This window comes from Pithys albifrons, chromosome 6, assembly GCF_047495875.1.
Source record: "Pithys albifrons albifrons isolate INPA30051 chromosome 6, PitAlb_v1, whole genome shotgun sequence".
NCBI classification, from domain to species: domain Eukaryota; kingdom Metazoa; phylum Chordata; class Aves; order Passeriformes; family Thamnophilidae; genus Pithys; species Pithys albifrons.
This window is the reverse complement of record NC_092463.1, coordinates 21,296,508-21,319,939: the sequence shown is the minus strand read 5'-3', so window position 1 is coordinate 21,319,939 and position 23,432 is coordinate 21,296,508. Positions and strand designations below refer to the sequence as shown.

The window sequence follows — 23,432 nt, the reverse complement described above, 5'->3', positions numbered from 1 at the left end:
ATAGGTGTGAAACCATACATAAATGGTTTCCATTATCACACTGAATAATGGGACTACCTAATTGATCTTCTCATCCAACAAGGATCTGTGTTTGATAGCAAACCATCACATTGCTGTACAAGTTTTATAAAGGCAGGGAAGGAAGAAACCAGGAATGAAGGGCTGAATGACACTTTTACTGAAAAGCATTCATCTGAAACTTGAATCCCTCGTTCTAACCCATCATTAAGGTCCACAAAACTGCATCACTCCTGCAGACTTTTGCAAAGTGGTGTTGCTGCACCAGTATTTATTTCTGTAAGGAAATTGGTGAGGGAAGAAGAGCACTTAAAACATATTTTAAGTGAATGGCAAAATATATTTGTGATGAGCTTGTACAGAGCAGTCTAAATTACTGAAATGGAAAGTGAGATCTCAAAATCTAATTATAAAAGTAAACTGCAAAAGAATATATTTACTTTGGTGTACACTTTCAGTGTTCATTTATAATGCTTGGCTCGGCTCAGATTCAAGATAAACAATTGTGTGGAAAAATCATAAGATGAATCCTTAGTACTGCTCACTTACCAATGCATCTCTTTTGCTCCTTCTCCCTTTCTTTAACCTTAATTTCATAATCCAACTGGATGCATAAATACATGTTACACATCCAGAGCCCATTTAATACTATAGTGGTGATACTTAAATATGTGGCCAACATATTAATCTTCTTGTTTCTTAAGCATTGCTGCCTTATTTTAAAACTAGAAGCTGAAGACAAGTAAGCGGATAATATGTAATTCCATCAGTCAGTGAGATGTTCCAACCAGGAACTTCGGTAACTTTACTTGTTTTTTAATTAAGAAAATTTTAACTAAGAATACTAAGATAACTAAGAAAATGGAAGAAAATTTTGCAAAATCTCCCCTTTTCCCTAATCTGTCTGTTCGTTCTTATTCCATCATACCCTGTGCTGATAAAATTGGTTGTGGGACTGCATTAAAACTTTGTCAGTGAAATAATCCAGCTTTAAAAGAAAAAAAAAACAAAACAGCAAGAAAGGTATGCAGCTGCATTATAGGGCATGGCATGCATGATCTTGGACTATAAAAGAAGAGAAATAAAAATCTTTCACACTTAAACAAAGGTGTGTGGCACTATATGTTACTTAGTGGAAGTAGCTGCTCAGCAATTTTTATTTATATCCTTTAGCCCCAGAAGAAAGTACACTTCCAGTAAAAATAAAATATTTTGTAAAATTACCTTCAGATCTTTCAGTATTTTTCAGTTTTGAAATATTTTTAATATTCAGATGTGGTTTTTCTTTCATCAACTCTTGCTTTTCATGTTTGCTCTGTATCTCCAAAATGGTATCCCAAAAGAGCTCCCAGAATGCTCTCAACAATGTAACTTTCATCCTTTATTTTTAAGGGAGTTTTCTCATATATATTTATTTTTCCTTTTTGGAGAAAAGGAAAGAGATGTGTTTGCATCTCTAGCTTTTTTGGTCCTAGAGAGTTTCTGAATATCAGTACCTGGTGGTGGCTCTTTAAAAGAGACCTGAGACACATTTTGTGTGTGCCACTCAAGATGAAATCAAAGGCTGCTTTTCCTCATGCAGACTCTCTAACCTGTTGCTTTATGAAGCATGCACTGCTAATGTCTGAATACTCACTATCTCTGTCATGCCCTGGCATGACATTGTCTGCTTCTACACAACACCTGGAATGTCCTGTTAGTGTTTCATGCCCCCAGAAGGTCCTGCTCAGCATACACAGTCATGTGGTTTTCTGGTGGATCTGAGACTTAAGGCAATGTTCTTCCCGCTTACCCCTGGATCTTGAGCACATAGGGACTATATTAGTCTCTGATACAGTTAGCTTACTGATCTGATTGGATTTAAAAAAGGAAAAAAAGCCTTCATTTACTTACAACACTATGAAACCATCAGCATTTCCTACTCTGGATTCAGCACTTACTACTACAGATTTCCAGCATACTTTGCTCTGTGGTATTTCATGTACATCTGCCATCCACATCAACTCTGTGACTTCTAAGACTTCAAACATTTGTTTAGACATGTGGATACCACTGTTGTGATTTTCTCTTCTGCAGTGTATTTAAATGATGTTTTTATCATTTATCTATCAGGATTAAAAACACTCTCAGAAGGAACTATACTGGCTCTACATAAGCTTTCTTTGTCAAATTAGTATCTGCCAAAGTCTTATTCTTTCCATTTAAAAGTGGTACCTATCAAAATAAAAGGGCTTAAACAACTGAAATCAATTAGCATTAGAAAACTGTACATTCTGATGGGCCTGACTCATCGATGTGAAAACTGGCAGCTAACACTGCAGCCCCTCCTTAGTTACACATGGTTATGAACTTCCCAAAGTCTCTAGGTGTTTCTATTTGTAAGTTTGACGGGTTTTATCATTTAAGTAGACTATTACATTTCAGGGTTATTACTCACTAATGTGCTCAAATATCAGGGGAAAATATTTCAAATTTGGACAAGCAATTATCTGGTTGTATAATAGTGTCTAGTTACTAAAGCAGACAGGTTTTATTAGGTCAAGCAGGGTTTTGTGTCCTTCAAAACTACGACCTAGATGTTGAAATCTTGGATTAATTCTTAACTCTTGCTCTGGTTTTAAATTTTGTATTTGTTTTGCAGATAAAATCATGTACAATGAAGGAAATGTTCCCAACAATAGTTTGCCATTTACAGATTATGAAAGTCAGTTCTCAGAAAACACAAATGCCAAGCGATACTAGAATGCCAAATATTTCTAAAGAACAAAAGCTTATTTCAAACAATAGCTGAGAAGGTGATGTAAGCCATTCTCCTCTGTAAGAACCAAGCCTTAATTCATGGCTAATATCCAGTGAATAACACGCCAGAAGCATTACTCCGGTTTGGCTCTCTAAGACTTTCTGTTGTGTAACCCAGATGAAATGCATTTACTTCTCATTTCTCGCTATGGTGATCAATATAAGTTTATATCCAGTCAATGTTGTGAAAAATTTGCCAATGACTTCAACCGGGACAGGATTAGAATCTTTACTTCATGTTTTCCACATCACAGCTTGCCAGCTGGTCAAGGCAGGTGACTGTCCCGCTCTGCTCTGCTGCAGCCTCACCTCGAGTATTGTGTGCAGCTTTGGGCGTCACAACATAAGTGATTAGAAAGCTATGAAAGGCTACAAAGATAGTGAAGGATCTAGAGGGGAAGCTTCTAGAGAAGCAGCTGAGATCACTTGGTCTGTTCAGCCTGGAGAAGAGGAGATTGAGGGTAGACCTCATTGCAGTTACAACTTCCTCAGGAGCAGAAGAGGAGGGGCAGACACTGATCTCTTGTCTGTGGTGACTAGTGACAGGATCTGAGGGAATGGCCTGAAGTTGTATCGGGGGAGGTTTAGGCTGGGTATTAGGAAAAGGTTCTTCACCCAGAGAGTGGTTGGGCACTGGAACAGGCTCCCCAGGGAAGTGGTGACAGCACCAGGCCTAACAGAGTTCAAGAAGCATTTGGACAATGCTCTCAGGCATATGGTGTGACTCTTGGGGATGATCCTGTGCAGGGCTGAGTTGGACTTTGATGATCTTGTAGGTCCTTTCCAACTCAGAATATTCTGTGGTTCTGTGAACTTTACAGACATCCTCTGAAATTTGTTGTGACCATCTTTCTATTGCACTTTTTGGCTTCCTAGCTACATCACAAGCTAACTTGTAAATGTTTATAATAGAGTACCAAACATTTCTCTCTGCTTGAGGCATTACTACCTGCATAAGTAGGATCAGATTCTTATTCCTTTTATTTTACTTAATGCCTTTAATGGGTCTGGTCATCCTATCATCTGTGCCCACTGCAGTCTGAAATTTTATGAAATTACTCTACTCTACCCAGTGAAACATGAATCCTTGCAAAATTTATGTTCTTTAGTTGGACTAAGGACCACATTGTTTGCTCTTGAGCAATATTGTGAAGTCACCATCTGCAGTTATCTTTTTATTCATTCTTGCCTTACAAGGCCTTGACCAGCCCTGTGCCCTTGCTGTTAAAATGTCAAGTAATCCTGAAGCTTGTGGATATGGGGCCTGGGTTATCCACTGTTGCCATAATTTTGTCACTGTGAGTTCCACTATGCAGAAAATTGATAAAATTTGTAAATGGAATAGTCAGAAGTGCTACAGGTTTCTGCTGCCTAAGCACCTTAGTCCTTCAGCACCTTTACAGCATTGATAATTTTGTCATTATTTTTATCAAGGAAGCCTTTACAGGATTGATCATTTTGCCATTACTTCATCAAGACAAACAGACATGTCCCTCTAAAACCTTCCTTGACAATTTTCTGTCTCCTCGTTAGTGGGTTGCATCACATTTCTGCCCCAAAGTGTGGCCCTGCAGCCGTACCATCCCCTTTGCTGCTTTGGTTCAACCTTCTCTCAGAGGTCCTTTCTCATCATAGTACAGAAACAAAACACTTGGACTGTTATGTCTTCTTACTTGTCTTTGCTCCCCTCAGCCAAAGGAGCTAGGTGCAACTCCATCCTCCTCCAGGGACTACTATATTTGGCAAATGATTCTTAATCTCATCATCAGATTTCAAATTCCATCTAAATTAAGTTAGAAGGCAGGACTAGGTTTGATGTCTGCAAGTTGTTTCTCATGTAAACATTATGACAGATGTTGATTGAATTAAGTAAAACACCACCCAGGGTTTAATTGCTGTTTTAGGGAATTATCACAGTAGTATCCACGTGTAGATGTATATACAGACACACATTTGTATGTACTATGTATATATTGCAACCTAATCTTCAGTCTCTTTTCTTTGCTCAGCTAATTCAGCATTTTCCTCTCTGTGTGTTTAGGAGATCTAGCTGCAGTCCTTCTCCGTCTTGGATAATCAGGAGGAATCACCTCATCAAGGAAATTAACATGCCTGTTGTGTTTTGTGAAGTCTATTTTAGCTGGACAGTTGTTCCAAAGCTGGCACCTTATGGATAAAAATAACACTTACTTTTCCATGTCATCACATTCTGTGTATATCTGCTCTTCACAGAAACTCATAGAATGTGCTCAGGGCTGTATGTCCTCTGTGACTCTGGCAGAAAAGCAGGATACCCGGCTGTCCTTGTTTCTGTTGGAACACAGTTGATTTTCTTCGCAGTAGTTGGTACAGAGCTGTGTTTTGGATATATAGTATTAGAACGTTGATAACACACTGATGGTTTCAGTTGTTGCTGTGCAGTGCTTACCCCAAGTCAAGAATTATTCAGTTTCCCAAGTATGTGCAGGACAGCCCCGCCAAAGGGATATTCCATACAATGGAACACCATGCCCAGAATATAAACTGGGGGGACTTGACTGGGAGGGAACAAGTGCTGCTGGGGGCCTGGCTGAGCATGAGTCAGTGGGTGGCAAGTATTATCAGCCACTTGAGGCTTTCAAAACTTTATTTCTGTCTCTTTTTTTGCTGTCTCCCTTTCCATTACAATTTTTTCCACAATTATTAAATTGTTCTTAACACAAAGGTTTTCCCTTCTTTCCAACTCTACTCCCCATCCACTGGGAGGTGGGGGTGAGCAAGCAGCTGAATGGTTCTTAGTTGTCAGCTGGGATTAAAACACAACACTGTGCTTCTGCTGCTCCTGCAGCAGGGTTTTCTTGTGCACCTACAGCTGGGGAGGTATTGAAGCCAATTACTTCCCTCATGTCTTTTCACAAAAACTGAAAATTTTACAAGGCTGTTGAGAACAAAAGTCAGCCAGAAATGCATAGCCTCTCTGCAGCAATTTGGAACTTGACTGAATTACCTGCAATAGCAATCCATGCATCTGAGAGTTTCTCAAATCACAGTTTCAGACGATGGTAAACAGGAATCCAGCTTAAAAAAATTAAATCAAGATTCATTCTAGATCAGCCACTTTTAAATCTAAAAGGTCGTAAATTAATTTAACAATGATGGTGCTATTTGGGTTATGTACATTTTTTGGGTGTTTAGTAGTCTTGCATTGGCTGTCTTTAATCATGCACCTTTAACTCAATTCTAAATTTCCTACTTTTTGAATCCATACCTTATTATATGTCAGTCTACCAAGTGATGGGAATTAATGTTGGTCTTTGCTTACATCAATCATGTAATGATAGGAAAAATTTGTAGCATTCCATATTTCAGGAAAGTGGTGCCTGGGTACTCAGAAAATTGTTCATGGTTTCCACATTTTTTACTTTGGAGTTACAGTCCTTCATCCCTCCCTTACTCTTTTTATAACACAATTTCTGTCCTAACTTTTGACCTGTATAAGGTAACCTACATTTGACTATGAAGATTCTAAAGCATTTAAAACTTTTATCAATCTCAAAACATAGAGGAAATGATTTTCCTATTTGCTCATGACTTGTTAGCTCAGTTGGTTATAGCACGATACTAGTAATGTCAAAGTTGTGGGTTTGATCCCTGTATGGGCCTTTCCCTTAAGAGCTGGACTCTGATCCCTGTGTGTCCCTTCCAACTCAGAATATTCTATAATTCTCTAACAATGTAATTCCCCATACCTCATTCTGATGAAAGAAAACTATTTCACCTCAGCATCACACATATGTACCTGAAGATACAGTGTGCATGCATGTGTCCTCATGACAGTGAGAGAAAAAAATTTGGAAAAAAAAAGATAAATAATAAATAAATTAGGAAATGTATTAATTGAGGAATTTAATTTCTTTTCAAAATGGAAACCCTGTATTTTGTTTCTTGGCTACATTGAAAATGAAGTAGCTGATTATGCTTACTTGTGTTGTTGGGGTAGGATGGTCCTTATACATATTGCTTTTGTAAATCTGTTCAGGCCAGTAAATCGGAGATGATCCTCTGTACCCTATGGATAACTATTTCCAGATCCTGTGTCTTGTTTGTTTCTGCAGCTACCTGCACAAGAACAAATACCTGAAAGTTATCAATGATGATGCATTTCTGGGAGTGCACAGTGGACCAACTTTCCTGTAAGTAGAAGAAAACAAAGTAGAGAAAGCTTTAAAAATAATACTATTTTAGGGTTCACTGGGATATCTTCTGATCAGTTGGGGTTGCTGTCCTGGCTGTGTTCCCTCCAAGATTCTTGTGCACCCTCAGCCTCCTCACTGGTCAGATGATGTGAGGAGCAGAAAATGCCTTGGCTCAGTGTAAACCCTGCCCAGAGACAGCTAAAACATCCCTGTATTATCAAAACTATTTTCCCTCACAAATCAAAAACATAGCCTCATACTAGATGCTGTGAAGAAATTTAACTGTATACCAACCAAAAACTGAGTGGAACCCTAATATTTACTGTTGTGTCATGTTAATGGCCATTAACATCTCCCACAGGAGATAGAAACATTCTCTGGAATTGGTGCCTTAGTATACACTTCCCACTATACCATCCCAACCAGTATTAACGAGTTATTTACAGACAGACCAGAGATTTGTAAATTTGCATTAACAGTCTGAGAGATCTGACCAATACAGCCCTTTCATATTCCCTTGGGCAGCATAAACAGCTTGGCTTATTATAAGAAATAATTTGTTAAGTCATTTTTGGTTCAGGCCCTTAGCTGTTAGCTGGCCATTGGTTATTCCTCAAAAAGAAAGTCCTACTTTCAAAACTGTTTTTTCTTGAAAATTATCCCTGTGGAAAAATATGGCAAGAATATTGCTTTCTTTCTGGAGCAATGAATGACATTGCTTATAGTGGGAGCAGTATGCACACAAAATAAATTAAAAAAAAAGAAAAAAGAAGAAAATGAACATTCATGGGGCTCAGGAGAAACTCTGCCTTGCCTCCCCTAGCAAGCTGGAAGAACTAATGGTCTGGAGTTCCCATCATGCACTCTTGAAGCGAGGTAAGAATTTATGGTTGATGGAACGTCTGTCCCACAGATGGAGCTTATTTTTTCAATCAGTATTTCTGCAGCAAGAGCACTTAAAGGCTGAAATGCAGACCATGGATCCACCCCAACAGGATAATATTCCATTTGACTTTAAAGAAAACCAGTGAGAAAGATTTAACTACAAAGAATTGTGCCTCTCTCTTTATATGTTTTGTTAGTTTGGCCTTGCTCTCAGACCAGCTAATTAGACATTTTATATAAGGAGGTATTGACTTCCAGAAGGCTTTCTAATTTGCAGTAGCAGTGACACAGAGAGGTCACAAGCACCACATCAGCAGTTTACGGACTTCCCAAACCAGGAATTTTTCAAACTTCCAAACTTCTCAGCTATTGTGCCTAATGTGGCCGATGGATGGGACCAACCATCTATTGTTAGGTCTGCAAGAGGATTAATCCTAAATCAACAAGAACTTCAAGGCAGCTATGCCTGTAACTTTTACCCAAGCTCCCCAGTATAAAACAAGCAGAGCACTTGAAAACAAAACTTGCAATACTTGCTTAAATACACAGCCATATGCACATACGTGACTTCAAAGGATTCAGTAAGATAGAACAGAAATTACACAGTCTTATTACTAATTCTTACAAGCCCTTTCTTCTCACTGAACACATCTTTCTTTCAGACTTTTAACATCATTTGATAACACTCTGAGTTGCCTCAGACCTTGCATATTCACCTCTGCTTCCTGGGAAATTGTTTCCACCCCCTGAGCCCTGGGCTGGCTGCTCCCATCCCATCATTGCAGCTCTCCAGGTGCTGCAGCTCCCTTCCCTGTGCATCTGGCACTCCAGAGAAGCCCCTCTCAGTGGTCGTCTCCAGGCAAGAGCTCTTATCCTCCAGCATGTTCCTCTTGACCCAGCTATTTCTGATAGGAACATTACACAACTGTGAATAAAACCAAAACAAAAAGGTTTATTGTCCTTTTCATTACTCTATTTTTTTTGATCTGCACAATGAACCATGGCACTGACTTTCACAGTGGAATGATGGAGTTTTGTGTCCTTTTAAGTCTCCTGCCTCACATTCTTAGGTGTCCCAAAACTCATCTCACAAGAGTGAATAATCATTACCAATATGGATGGTCCTATAGTCTACTACTGCATCCAGTCATAAATCTTTCCAAGAGAAAAAGTCCTTATCTGCTCCTTATTACTTCATATATTAAAAACTTGATACTTTCATCATCTTAGCTGTAGCTTTCCATGTTCCCATTGTAAGTGCACATAGTATTTTTAGAACTGCATAGTGTATTTTTACAGTCATATCAGATTTACAAAGTGAAGTTTTTCTGTTCTATTTTCTTTTCCTTTCCCAAAAATTCTTTGCATTCTATTTCCCTTCAACATTACTTAAAGCACTGACCTGACATCTGCAGGACTCCAAGATCTTTCCAGCGTGCTAGCTAAATTAAACCCCAGTGTCATCCTTGTACAGTTAAAATTGCTTGGTCCTAAATGCACTTTACACTCATCAATATTGAATCATATCAATTATTACAGTACTCAGTTACTCAGTTACATAGTATTGCAGGAGCCTTCTACTTCTTTAGACAATCACCTTTAGCTTTCACTACCTTGTATTACTTTGCGTCAGAAACAAGGTTTGTTGCTATTTCATTTTCTTTCCAGACAGTTTATGAGTATTTCAGTAGTACCAGTGCTAGCCTAGACTCCGTAGACCCTGCTGCAATGACCTGTACATTCAGACACCAATTAATTTTCATTCTTCCTCTAGCATGAAAAATTGCTACCTGTTCTCAGGCCTTTCCCCCATTCTTTTAGTTTTTATTGGCCCCCTCTAACCTTACCTGTGATCCTATGAAAATGAGGAAATTACTGAAAAAACAAAAAGGAGGAGACCCCTAAGTTGAGTAAGGGACTAGAGCACCTGTCATAGCAGGATAGGGTAAGAGAGTTGGAAATCCCTCGTCTGGAGAACATGGAAATTTTATCAATGCATATAAATACTTGAAGGGTGGGAGAGGTACTGGGAAGACAGAGGCAGATCTCCTCAGTGGTGTCCAGTGACAGGACAAGAGGCAATAGGCACAAACTGAAATACAGGGAAGTCCATTTTGATATTAAGAAAAACTTTCTTTACTGTGAGTGGTCAAATGCTCTAACACATTGCTAGGAGAGGCTGCAGAGTCTCCAGTCCCGAGGATGCTGAAAAGTCAGTTGGACACAGCTCTGAGCAACCTGCTCCAGGTGACCCTGTTTTGAGCAAGAAGGTCAAACTGAATGATCTGGAAACTCAACTACTCTGTGATTCTTTGGAAGGTAAAATCATAGCAGGCAGCATTCAGGTTCTTTTAAGAGCCAGTTCAGGATCTTAGTAGAAAAATCACAAAAAGGACTCCAAAAGAACAAAAAATAATTTTATGCAGTTCAAATAACTTGTTGTGACATATTCAAATACATATGATGAGCAAAGAACCTTTTAGAAGTGAAAAGCTGAATTATTTACTATGAGGGTGTTCAGGATAAAAGTGCTCAAACAATGTTACTATAGTAGAACCCTTTTTACAGGTTTACTTCTTCACAGAGTGCAAATCTGAGAACATCTTGACTTCAAATGTCAGTAGAAGATGTTTTGGGACAAAGCAAAAACTGAGTAGAAAACATGAGCAGTACCAGATGACACTCACCCAGCAATTCTAAAGGAAAGCCACCTTCCCCTTCAATTGTCTGCTGAGTCCACCTCAGCAGACAAGTAGACAGCAACAAACATAACACTCAATTTTTTGAGAGATTCGGGATGGACAAAAAGATTTTAATTTCAGTATAAAGAATATTCTTTTAGTAATTGCAATACTAGCTATTAAAGTGTGTCACTAGATTAAAATGAGTCTGAAGAAGTCTAAGGGAATATAATTCTTCTAATGGAAGATGTGATTTCTTTAAAGAATTATTAAAACTTTGTGTTTGCATATGCATTTGTATCTGGTTGGCTTTAAAAGCGCAATTTTTTAAATTGTTGTATATCTAATTCATATTCTGCACTATGAAACATTAAAGATAAGAGCTTTAAAAGACAACAAAAAAAATCACTGAGCAATTAATAACTCACTTGAATTTGAATGGTATCAGAACTTAACAAGACAATATGGAATTCCCATCTCCCCTGCATGATTTCTGCCATAGAATCCTATGAAACTCCTGAAATTCTGGGAGAATCTGAAAAAATTCTGATCCTTTCAGTGAATATTCTGACTTATTTGTGTTTATTCCTTTACCCAGGGATGTCTCCAGAACAGCTGTCGCTAACCTTCCAGCCAAAGGACTGGAAAGCCTAAAAGAATTAATGGCCAAAAATACATGGACTTTAAAGAAACTACCAGCTGTAAAGATATTTCTTCAGTTAATGCGAGCTGACCTATCATATCCAAGTCACTGCTGTGCTTTCAAGAGCTGGAAAAAAAAAAGTGGGTGAGTTTCACTGTCATTTAAGTTTGTAAGTGAAGACAATGTTTTATTATTAATATAAAATTATATCTACTGGCACTTTTGTGACCATTTTTTCTAGGTATAGATAACATTCTTTGAAACATCCCTTTGAATTAAAGGCAAAGAAAAAAGAAAAGATTAATGTGTTGTAGCAAGGCCTGGAAAAAAGCATGGGAGGCATTATAGCCTCAAGTCTCATACGTTTTCTAACTGAAAAGCTTTTCACTACTGAAAAATTTTTGACTAGAAATACAGCTGCACCACACCATGAGGTACAGGATTCTGAATCAGTGCACTGCTAGTTAACTGTAAAGAACCTACAGAATAGAAATTAAACTGACAGAAGTTCTGGGAGAAATTGATTTGTGAGCAACAGTGAAAAAAGAAAGTAATACTGTGTGTACCATCTAAGAAGTTATAAACAGTAGGTAAATATCTTGTTACCTACTAAGAATGTAGATCTCAAAAAGGAAGAAGGATTATGGTTATTAAACAAGGCAAATTACTAGCTGATAACAACAAAGTAAAAATACAGTTTAAATAAAAAAAAGGAGCCCAGCAATGCTCAAGCTTATCGTACACTATATGTTTTGTTAAGAGAAATATAACCAATCACATTTTTATAGCTACGTTTTCATTCACGGTGATTTGCTTTTGAAGCATTCCCTTTGGTTACTTGCTGTGCTCCAATCAGACTGTAAATGTCAGAAATTATTTCCCTCTTTACTCTTTCAGGATCCTGGAGTACCTGACTTGTAACCAGAGTGGCAGCCACAGCTTTCATAAGAGATCAGTCAAAGCTCTCAGAGGTCCATTTTACACAGATTATGCAGAAGAATACACAGACCACACTGATGCTGCGTATGACACAAAGTTCACAAATTTTCATGAAAATCCCCATTATTACATTTATTTGGAAGAGCATGGAGAAGGAAATCTTGGCTTTGGCAAAGAGCTCAAGAACCCTCAAATGGAAGATGTCCAGACCTTTGACAGTCATTATGACTATCCTGTCTGTGGAGGTAATGAAGACGTCATATGCACGCCAGAGCCTGATGAGTTTAATCCCTGCGAGGATATAATGGGATATCAATTTCTAAGGATTGTGGTGTGGTTTGTGAACCTGCTTGCCATCCTAGGTAACATCTTTGTCCTTTTCATCCTTCTCACTAGCCATTATAAATTGACCGTACCACGCTTTTTGATGTGTAACTTGGCCTTTGCTGACTTTTGCATGGGGTTATACCTCCTTCTCATCGCTTCAGTGGATCTCTACACCAGGTCAGAGTACTATAACCATGCCATAGAGTGGCAGACTGGGCCTGGTTGCAACTCAGCTGGCTTTTTCACAGTCTTTGCTAGTGAACTGTCTGTATACACACTGACTGTGATCACCCTGGAGCGCTGGTACGCCATCACATTTGCCATGCGCCCAGACCGAAAGATTCGCCTCCGGCACGCCCTGGTTATCATGCTGGGAGGGTGGCTCTCGTGCATTCTGCTTGCCCTTTTGCCACTGCTTGGGGTCAGCAGCTACAGCAAAGTCAGCATCTGCTTGCCTATGGACACAGAAACACCAGTGGCTGAAGCCTACGTTGTGTTTGTTTTAATATGTAACATTATAGCTTTTGTCATCATTTGTGCCTGCTACATAAAAATCTATGTAACTGTGCGAAACCCTCAGTACAAGTCAGGGGACAAAGACACCAAAATTGCCAAGCGGATGGCTGTGTTGATTTTCACGGACTTTCTGTGCATGGCTCCCATCTCTTTCCATGCTCTATCTGCCATTATGAACAAACCATTGATAACTGTCACCAATTCCAAGATTCTGTTGGTACTTTTCTACCCTCTCAATTCTTGTGCCAACCCCTTTCTTTATGCAATTTTCACCAAAGCTTTCCGTAGAGATGTGTTTATCCTGCTAAGCAAGTTTGGTATATGTGAGCATCAGGCTCAAGTCTACAGAGGTCAGACAATGTCAGCCAAAAACAGCAGTGGGTCATATGGGCAGAGAATTAGCCGAGGAATAGGTCATATCCTTACAAGCATTCAAGACCCAGTCAATGATTACCTTCCTGCCATGACAGTGCAGAACCAAATTCTTACGGAAGAATGCAAACAAACTGAGCTGTAACATCTTAAAGTATTACAGTCATAATCTAGTCAAGCAGTGATTGTGCAGACAGTGAATCAAGTGAGAGGGTAACATATCCTCCATCTCCTTTTTCCCTAGAATATCCTTTGCTATGTCTGAAAGTACCTTCAGAGTGGCCTTTTCTAGACAAGGCACTCATTTGAATCTCTTGACTCACACTCCTATCAGTGCAGCTCAAAAGACACTGTTCTGATGGTAATTCTAGAAGTAGATATAAATACTCAATTGGAAAATTTATATATATATACTGAGCAAATACAAAGTATACTTTCATCTAGAAAAGATGAAGGAAGAAGGAGAGACACAGTAAAATTTAAGGTTAAGTTCTAAAATGCCTGTTTGTCAAAATGGTCAGTTTGTTTTCTAAGAGCAAATTCCTAAAACTTTCACTAGGGCTTAAAATGGAACAGAATTCTGCTTCTATCATCCTAACCTAAAATAAATTTACCCTTTGGTTTGCCATTCTTGATTTAGTTGGGTGAGGTGGAAAAAGAAGCTTCTTCATATTGCCTTCATAGTGATAAAAGGCAAATATCATTGATTTTGAAGCTGCTTGTAAGACAATAGGTAAGAAACATTAGGACATTTGTGTGCTGCAAAAATTCCCTTACTGTGACTCTCCCACTTTCTGATAAACCTGTTTTGGAGATGGCTTAGTTTGAATATGTTTTGAAAATCAGGCTACCCAGTCAAGTTAATGATGCCTGTATTTTTATCTTTTGATGACCAATCCAGTTTTTACCACACTCCAGTGCTGTTTAGTCTGAGCATGTTTATTGCTCTGAACATCCTGTAACTCCTGTTTTCTCACCCACTACTGCTATCCCTATTTACCTCTCTTACAGGGCTCGAATGACTTTCCTTTTAGCACTCACTGTGTTGAGATGCCTGAAACCTACATTTAGACCAAGGGAATGGATCATGCCTTTAGGTTACTTCATGCCATACAGTTGCTGAATCGAAGGCTAACTAACTAGCTCCTCCAACATGTTTTAAGAACATGTCTCTATCTTCTAGTGAGATCTGTTCTCTGACTTCTGTAGTGTCTGCAGTACAACTACCCAAATCACATGGTTTGCTTCTGGTTGTCCACAGCCTGTCTGTTGCTTGGACAGATACTTTCCACACTGTGCTTAAGGAAATCCAAGCTCAGACACAAGGAACAAGTCATTTGCCCCAGTCTTTTTCTCCAGTGAAGCACCAAAGCCTCCTTCTGCCATCCCTGCTGCTGAATGGGGCCAAACCAAGATAAAGCTTGGCTGTGCTCAGGTCACTCATACAGCACAAACAAAGGAGCTGGGGCCTGCCTCTCTGCACCTCCTGCAGACATCAGCACTCGGGGCAGGAGCTGCTCTGCCCAGCTGGCTTGTTAACACTTGTGTGGTCTGAGCAGGATCAGACCTGTTCTCAGCCAGCTGAACAGACTAGCTCTGTAGGACTGCTACCAAGATTACCATTGATCATTTCACTCCTCTATTTGAAAGCCTTGCAATAAGAATGGAGAACAGTGTATGAATATTTGCCTTCAGGTAGGTATTCTAAAATTAATTTTGTGGTATTTATACTGATTCTAATGGAATTATAGTCTTTTAAGAACTGTAATTAAATTGGACAGACAACTGTCAGTTCTTTTATAATGTGGGCAGTAGTATCCAAAAAACCTATAATGGTCAATCCCTTCAAACTGCTTGCTACTACAGCTGGAAACTGAGTGACTGAAAATGCCATGTACATACTCTAATTCAAATTGATTCTGTATTTCTGATTATAAATGAAGGCTGCTTCAGTGAGCAGAAACAAGGGCCTAGATTGACCAATTCCATGAGATGGTCTTATACAAAACAATTAATCTGTCATTGTTAATGCCATTAAAAAGTCTACAGCATTGGATTATAGATTAATTTAGCTGCTTATTTTGGGGGAGGGGCATGCTTCCATTTTTGGTTCATTCTCAGCAAATTTTGAAACCAAAACTGCTGAAAACCACACAAATACTAATTTACTACCTCCTCTCCTGTAATCTAGACTCATCCAGTGTTAAATCAGAAAGATAAAAACAACTTCTCAAGTGTGCAGATTAGCAAAGGTCCCTACTCTTGAAACAGCTGCATTTGTGATGCTCTGGCTGTGTTGGAGAATCTCATAGCAACGTTATGTCAAGATGCAACCCTCACCTCCAAGTTCTGCCCCCCTTCTGATACTGGAATAAGCATTAAAGTGAGAAAAAGTTTCCTGAGTGCCTTTATTCAGTATCTCAGCAGCAGCTTAGACAATCAACATCTAATGGACATTTATGCTACAAACTTCACAGATACTAGGTGTATAGGTGGAAAAGAAAATCCAAGCTTGAATATTCTTTTTCAGAAAGAGGAAAGACTAAATCAACATTTATGTAAAAAGTAACACGGATCATTTATTTCAAACCTCTTTTTACTTGAACCAGAATTTTTGTTCCACAGAAACTAGTAGGACATTGGAAAAATGTGGTATGTTGGACTGACGCAGGTTGCTTTTAAATTAATACAGCTGTCAGCTGTTACTAATGGAGGGCAGATATATTTACACATTATTGAGCTTTTCTAGCTCAAATCATTGCATATATACACTGGGCTATTAGAAGAATTCCGTGATATCGCCTTTATCAATGAAGTTTAATATTTCCAGTTTGTCTGGCTTATTCCTTCTTGCTTTTAAAAGCTACTGGAAAGGTCCAGGCAATAGATTTTAAATAATTCATTTGTCAGACCTCTTCTTGTACGTGTTTGCATCCTACAGATGCTCTCTTCCATTTCTGGCTATTTTAAAATATGTCTCAGCAAGATGTATTATTTCTGGCATTCAGTATGTATTTTCTCTAGAATACTTTGGAAATAATGCAGAGCAGAGCACTAGAATAAAATGTTTTGTTTGAAATTGGAAGAGGCTCAGCAAGTTTTTTCTGAAGGTTTTAAAATACTTTTTCTATAAAAGAAGTTAACACTATTTCTCTGCATGCAACTTCATTGTTCTCTTTGGCTGATGTACAGCCAAGAAGATTGACCATATGACACACTGTCTGACATAAGTTTGGGTTTTTTTCCTCCATCACCAGCTGTGAGACGGATGTCCTAAATGGCCATCTCAGACACTGTAGCAGGGATAGAAAGGAACAGTAGTAGTACTGCTGAGCTCTGGGTTTCCAAAACCAGTATTAATTACATCCAAGATAATCAGAAGAACCACCTAACTGTCATGAGATCCTCTTCAAGACTATATCTGGAATCTGATCTTGACATTTGCCTTTTTAAACTTAATGTGTGTGGTCAGCCACAGGGACTAAGGATTGAACACCTCATGAGAAAACATACATACAATGAACTTTGTGTGGTGGAGAGACTCCGCCTGTAGGAATTTTCAGAATAATTAACCAAATCTGCCCATATGCAACATGGAAACAGATCCCTCCCTCAGAGCAAATGTCCCTTGCCCTGCGTTTGTTGAAATTTATGCTGCCAAATTGTATAGTCAGTAATTCTGTGGGGAAATAGCCATATGGATCCTTGCATTACCTGAAAAAAACCCAAACAAACCACAGCCAACCAAACATGTGAGGGGCAACTCCCATTGCTGAAAACTGTCAGTGATCAAATATCAGTTATTCTGACATAACCTCTCTGTCTCAAGACAGCTGACTTCACTATCTCTGCAGCTTGCCAATTACACCTGTAATTGTGCTTCCTGCTACATGAAGCTTTGGGGTACAAGAAAAGCTTTTTCTCAGTTGCAGATGCCAACTGGCATTAGCCAGGGCAATTTAGCTTACAGGCAACACTAAAATGCAATGGGCCAACTAAGTGACAAAGAGTAAATAGTTCTAGGAGGTCTAGGAAGTTCAGTATAAGGGACTTGGAAAAAGAAGGAAACAGTAAGATAACAGAGTCTGCTCTAATATTGAGATTTTCAGAGGGATAAGGAAAACAGATAGCTATGAAGAACTGTAGGAAGACTTCTTAAGATTGAATGACTGGCAAGAGGAATCCAGTGTAGGTAAATATAATCCGATACACTCAGTAAAAAATACAAATTGGAATCTTAAATGATGTGCTCTGAGCTGAGACCCCCAATTTAGGGACAGGATCTTAGGAATACAGTAGACAGGTTCACAAAAATACCAGTTTATGCTTCCTGGAGATTAAAAAAAGCAAATCAAATTCTACTACTGGGAAAAGAGTAGAACAATAGAGAAGTTTTAGAGTAGAGTAGGAAGGAGAATGAAAGGCTTGGAATTACAGCTAAGGAATCACTACATAAAGTAGGAGCCCTCAGACTAGAAGGGAAATGACAAAGTTCAATGAATGAGTTACTGAACTTCCTGTCAAAGGTTGCTGTGGACAGTAAAGTTTACATGGGTTTAGGGAGAAACTGAAAACTCATGGAGGAGTAAGCTGAGGAAAAATACTAAACCCACAAAACCTGTCTGACTGGGGACACTTCTGAACTGCAAATATGTGGCAGATAGGAGACAGTACTTAGAGAGCGTATCACAATGGGCTTGCTTATTCTTCTGCTCTTGGCTCACCACACGCCAATAGCAGCTACCAGAGTCAGGATTCTGGCACAGATGGACTTTAGGTCCACAGCAGCCACTTTTCTTATATTCAACCAGTTCCCCTATTCAGACTGCAAAGACAGGTTCATTTCATCTTCCTTCCATAGGCCTGACCTCAGAGCCCATTTAGATAAATCAATCCAGTTGAATGAAAAGCAGCATATTCCCTGTTCACTGTGCTGCCTCAATGGATTTGACCTCATAGCCCAAGCACTTTCAAATGAGGGCAGAGGCTTCTCTCAGAACTCTGCACAGAAATGGGAAGAGAAAACATTACCATTCTTTGGGGCATCAGGTGGCTCTGAGATTTCAGATTGGAGGACAGAAAATCCTGTTTCAGGGGGGCAGAGAATGCCATTTTCTCTGTATAAAGTTCTGTGATCCTATTTGCATTATGTGGTGGTAATGCACTATGGAAGATTTCTTCATTCTCAGATACTAGAAAAAAGCTGTAAAGTTGAGCTGGAGCCTTAGTTATGAAGACTTAGAACATTCTCTGAGCCATTTAAAGGCTTTAGCTGACCTTTGCTAGTCAGATGTGGGGTTTTTTATTGAGTAGGTATCAGTTCTAGATGACACCATCTGCAGCAGGTCAGCTTTAGTACAAGAAATGCACACCCTGCTAGGTTATCTGGATTCTGAAAATAGCACAAGCAATCTAAGATGAGCTTCACATCACTACCATAGCATTTTGGTTTATTAACATGAATGAAATGCATTTTTGTTTCCTTTCTTGTAAAATAATTAAAGTATTAATGCTCACAGCAGTCTTTGGAAAACCTATAGCAGAAAAATCCTTTAAAAAGTGAAGCTTGATTTGAGGAGAAGCCCTACGCTTATGTATTAAAATGAACCAAACCCTCCCTTCCAGGTTGTTTGGGCTGGCTGATACATAATCTGTATTGTTTTTCTAATAGATGCCAGGCATCTTCACTCTAAAAGCAATCAGTAAACAAACGGTTTCTAGGTAGCTGTTAAAATCTGACAGAGTGCCTTTCCATTATGCCCTCTCTTCCTCCTTGGCAGAGATTCTGAAAACATGACATACTGCACTTAGATGTAGGCTTTGTGGGCTCAGATACAAGATGTTGAAGGGCCATCATCATGCCCCGGAACAGAAGATGGTTAAGAGGTCTTACTGACGCACACCAAGAGATTCTGAGAGCATTGTCAACCTAGAATTCACAATGGTTCAATAACACATCTGCAAAAAGCTGAAATGCTATTCATCTGTTTTGTCCCTTCCATCTGGCCTGAGTTTTGTGTGACTGGAAATCATGATACAAATGAAGGCTCCATGTGGTCAATACACAGTATTTTATCAGCAGAACTCATCAGTTCTAACTTCCTATCCCATCCCACACCTGCCTTCCCCTTTTCCCTCTCCCCTCATGCACATACATTGGTATGGATTTCCACAATACCTCAAAACACCAGGTTCTCTGCTTAGACAGGATAGCAATCCTGTGGAGTTTTCTGCCTGCCTGTCCTTATTTTTCCACCCTGAAAATATTGGGTAACTGGAAAAGTCTCATCAACTTGGAACTCATTGGGAACATCCTGAACTTCTGAAGGAGTAATAAAATCAACTTGAATCTTACCTTACCTTTTGGAGAGGACTTCTCTGTGCCATCCAGATAATATGCAATGACAGGACTTGTATGTGTGGCCATCTGAAGTCACATCCTTACTGCTGCACACCTGTGCAATTCCACTGAAGCTCATAAAGCTTCGTTAGTGAGTTCAAAGAGAAAGAGCACACTCATTTTTGGTTTTCAGCTATTCAAAATGCAGCTGTGATGAGGAGTCTCCTTTGGATTCTTGACTTTTCTTCTCTCTTTTAAGGAATGACATGTTATGAACACCAACTTCGTTAACAACCCATATCTAAGAGCCCACTAAACAGTCATTATGAAGTGACTGAAATTGTTGGATTGTTACTTATAAAAATGTCACAGTACGTATACAAGACCTGCTTTGCTGCCAAGAAGAGACTTCCTGTTTCAAACACTGAGACTGATATAACTGGCTGGACTGCCAAACCCATGGCTTTTCTTTGAAAAGTGAAGAAAAATTACAGTATTCCATGTCTTTTGTGAAGGCAAAGCTGCAACAAAGCAAATCTAAGAAGTAACATGAGTTTTGACAAGAAACTTCTCACTGCAAATTCCGAGGCGTTATCTGAATGGCTCTTTCTCCATGGTTTGCTGCTGACACATGCATGATAGCACAGAAATACCATGCAGCACCAGGGCTGTATTTGTGCTGCACATGCAATGCTGGTTTTGGTTTGACTGTAGTAAGACTTCCCTAAACTATATGTGGATTACTGCTGCTGCCTAGAGGGAGCTGTGGAAACAACAGGTCAGTTCTTTTTCAGACAGCTACAGATTTCAGAGGCTGACACAGGCACATGCACTTTCACATGGAAAGTCCAGGGAAAATAAAAAAGACCTTTTTATTTCATACATACTTTCTTGTCAAAAGACAAGTGTATGCTTGCAGTCTTTCATTGGTGTTTTTAAAGGTTGGCTGCATTATTTTATTTTTTCTTCTGTACTCTTTGTTTTCTCCTTCCAGTTTCTCTTTACGTATCCTTTCGACACTACAGAAGAAACCCCACCCTGTTTGAAGAATTAGTTTACATTTCTCACCTACTATCTAATGTGATTTAGGCTACATGGAAACACAGCAACCTTAGGGAGAATTCATGAAGTTGTTTAAGGATATGAAAATCATTCAGGACAGAAAATGAAAGCTAGAAGATACCCTGAATAAAGGTTAACAGCAATTTGATCTGCTAAAATTAACAACTGCTCCACTTTGTCATCTCCACAAACCAGCTTCTGTGATACATGCAAAAATGTCTGTGATGTGATGAACATACTTGTCCTTTAGCTAACTCACTTTTAACACCAGTATCATCATCACACTTTACCAAGCCATTTGTCAACTCTCTAAACATACATGGAATTTCACTAGATGTCACTTTAATGTTTTAAGACTGAAACTACTCATGAAACTCAGACAAATTCAACCCACAAAAGAACAGTATGTCAAAAATATTACTCTCAGCACTAATGCCCTTTTTTTGCTAAAAGCTCAAACAAGGCGAGCTCAGCTGGAAAGAGCTTCCATCCCACAGCAATTTGAATTTTCTGAAACAAAAGGCAACCCGTGCCAAAATCCAACGTCCAAGTAGTATTTCCACAAGGTGAATTCCACAATAAATCCTTTTTAGAAATGCTGCACTCCCCACACACTACACTTCCCAGAAAACATTACCTGTTGGAACCAGACAGCACATGTCCCATTAACCAGTTGTTCCTCTGAGGTGAAAGGTACAGCAGCAGGACACATGAGGAGCCTTATCTGCGGGAACTTGAAGCAGGATTCCTAGGAGAAATTGGAAAAATCAGGCAGCCAGGAGTCTTGGCAGAGAAGACTACCTTCCTTAATTTGGCGAGTCAAAATGGGCTTCTCCATCACCAACAGGAAAGGGTTTTTCTTTACCTTGGTACTAAATCCTGCCAGCTCCAGCACTCATAAAGCAGCACCCCAACTCTCTTGGGTTTCAAACATTGTCTTCTGTTCAGACATTTAGAGGAATTTTTCCACAGCACTGATCTTCATTTGGTTCCTCTAGCATAGACAAAGCATTTCCACCGTGACAAAATCACATGTCCACACATAACGTTTTTTGCTGTTACAAGATTTTTTTTTAATTATTTCTACAATTCAATGATAGTCTTTGTTTTGGATTTGCTACTGAAATGTACCTGCCCAAATTAAACATCATGTTTTCAACTTCAGTAACTTATTTGCAAAACTAAAGTAAAATAAAAATAAAGCTAGATGCAATTTTAAATAGGTATCATTAAAAACCATTTTAAAATAGCAGTTCACCAATACCCATCTTCAGAGAGCAGTTTTTAACCTGCAGGAGAGAGTGGGTAACTCAGTAGTACCATTTGTAATGTAAAGGACTATTTTCATTTATTCTCTCTCCATATTCTTTACTTCAAATAACCCTCTTTCTGGTCAGACAAGGGCATACACATTTATACTATGTAAAAAGATATAATTGCACGGGCACTTCACACAAAAATAACTTAAAAAGACTTCACTTTTAAGAAAAAAAGTGTCCAAATCCCAATTTTCTGTATGTCATATATACACGCTGGAGGTCAAATATGGTTCAACTGCAGTTCATCTGACTGTATGAGAGATGTCATTACATCTAGAAGAATTCAGGTTTGGCATAATCCCATTAGTGGAAAAAAACCCAACACCCCAGTTTGAAAAAAGGGTGCTGGAATCTGCTCTGAAAACAAGGGGCAAGTCTTCAACAGAGCATTTTAAAAACAAAAGTCTGGGTTAGAACAAACAAAACACAAACTCAAAAGCTTACAGTACAGTTTAAGACAAGTTGTAAGAAACGATGTGTAGTTGAAAGTAAATGGGGATATACTGAAAGCTATGCTAATAAGATTCTTATCCTCTCTCATACCTCTGCAATTACAATAATCAAGCCATAAAAAATCAGATAGAAAAAAAATTCATGTATTTTTTAAATACACTTGATTTTGCAAAACAAATCCCAGCTCAGACAGCTGGGAGATTGCAATTAGCATTCATAGAGAATTGTAACATTCTCATCTTTCCTTACAGGAACAAAATCCAGCTGTTTTGTGTTTTAATCTGAGTTTGCTACTGAGTCTGTCATCATTCTGCTCTGCCTCCTCTTTTTAGGTCCCTTTGAAAACATTTTGGCCAAAACAACAGGACACTTTTCTGACCTGTTTCTCTTACATGGCATGCAAGCTCAGACAGCAATGATCTCTTTTGGTAAAACATCATCATTTCTGACAGCTATTTATCCAGAATCAACTCCAAATCCTTTTCAAGTAAGGCAAATTTTATGGAAAAAGCAGTACTGTGTTTATTCAGACTTGCCCAAGTGTTGAGAGCTGGAGGCCAAAGAGGAGTATCAAGGCAGGGAAATGAAAAGGAAAAAACCACCCTTGAGTACAAGGGTAAAAAAACAAACCAAAACACCCCCCTCCTTATGAGTCTCGATTTCCCATACCCTGACACCACTAAAAGATTATGCAAAAATCACCACATTACAAAATACAAACCCCCATACAGGCAGCATAGCCTATAGTTTATTTTCTTCCTAATTATATTAGAATTTCAAGTTCAAAACATAGGTTTAAAAATAAACCACAAGTCATGTCTCAAGATACAGCTTTTAGACAGCAACTAAAATGATGTCAGCTGCTTATGCTGGAAAGCAATTGTCAGATTAGATTAGTGGATA

At 38.8% G+C, this 23,432-nt stretch overlaps 1 protein-coding gene across 1 annotated transcript in view; it reads left to right on the top strand.

The window, feature by feature from the left end:
• Positions 1–13,720, top strand: part of TSHR (thyroid stimulating hormone receptor) — a 55,906-nt gene extending 42,186 nt beyond the window's left edge. Inside the window, exons 8-10 of the mRNA XM_071559409.1 lie at positions 6,912–6,989; positions 11,157–11,345; positions 12,099–13,720. Of these exons, the coding sequence (XP_071415510.1) occupies positions 6,912–6,989; positions 11,157–11,345; positions 12,099–13,500 (1,669 nt within the window). The 3' untranslated portion in view covers positions 13,501–13,720. The remainder of the gene's footprint in view (positions 1–6,911; positions 6,990–11,156; positions 11,346–12,098) is intronic.
• Positions 13,721–23,432: the final 9,712 nt, after the last annotated feature.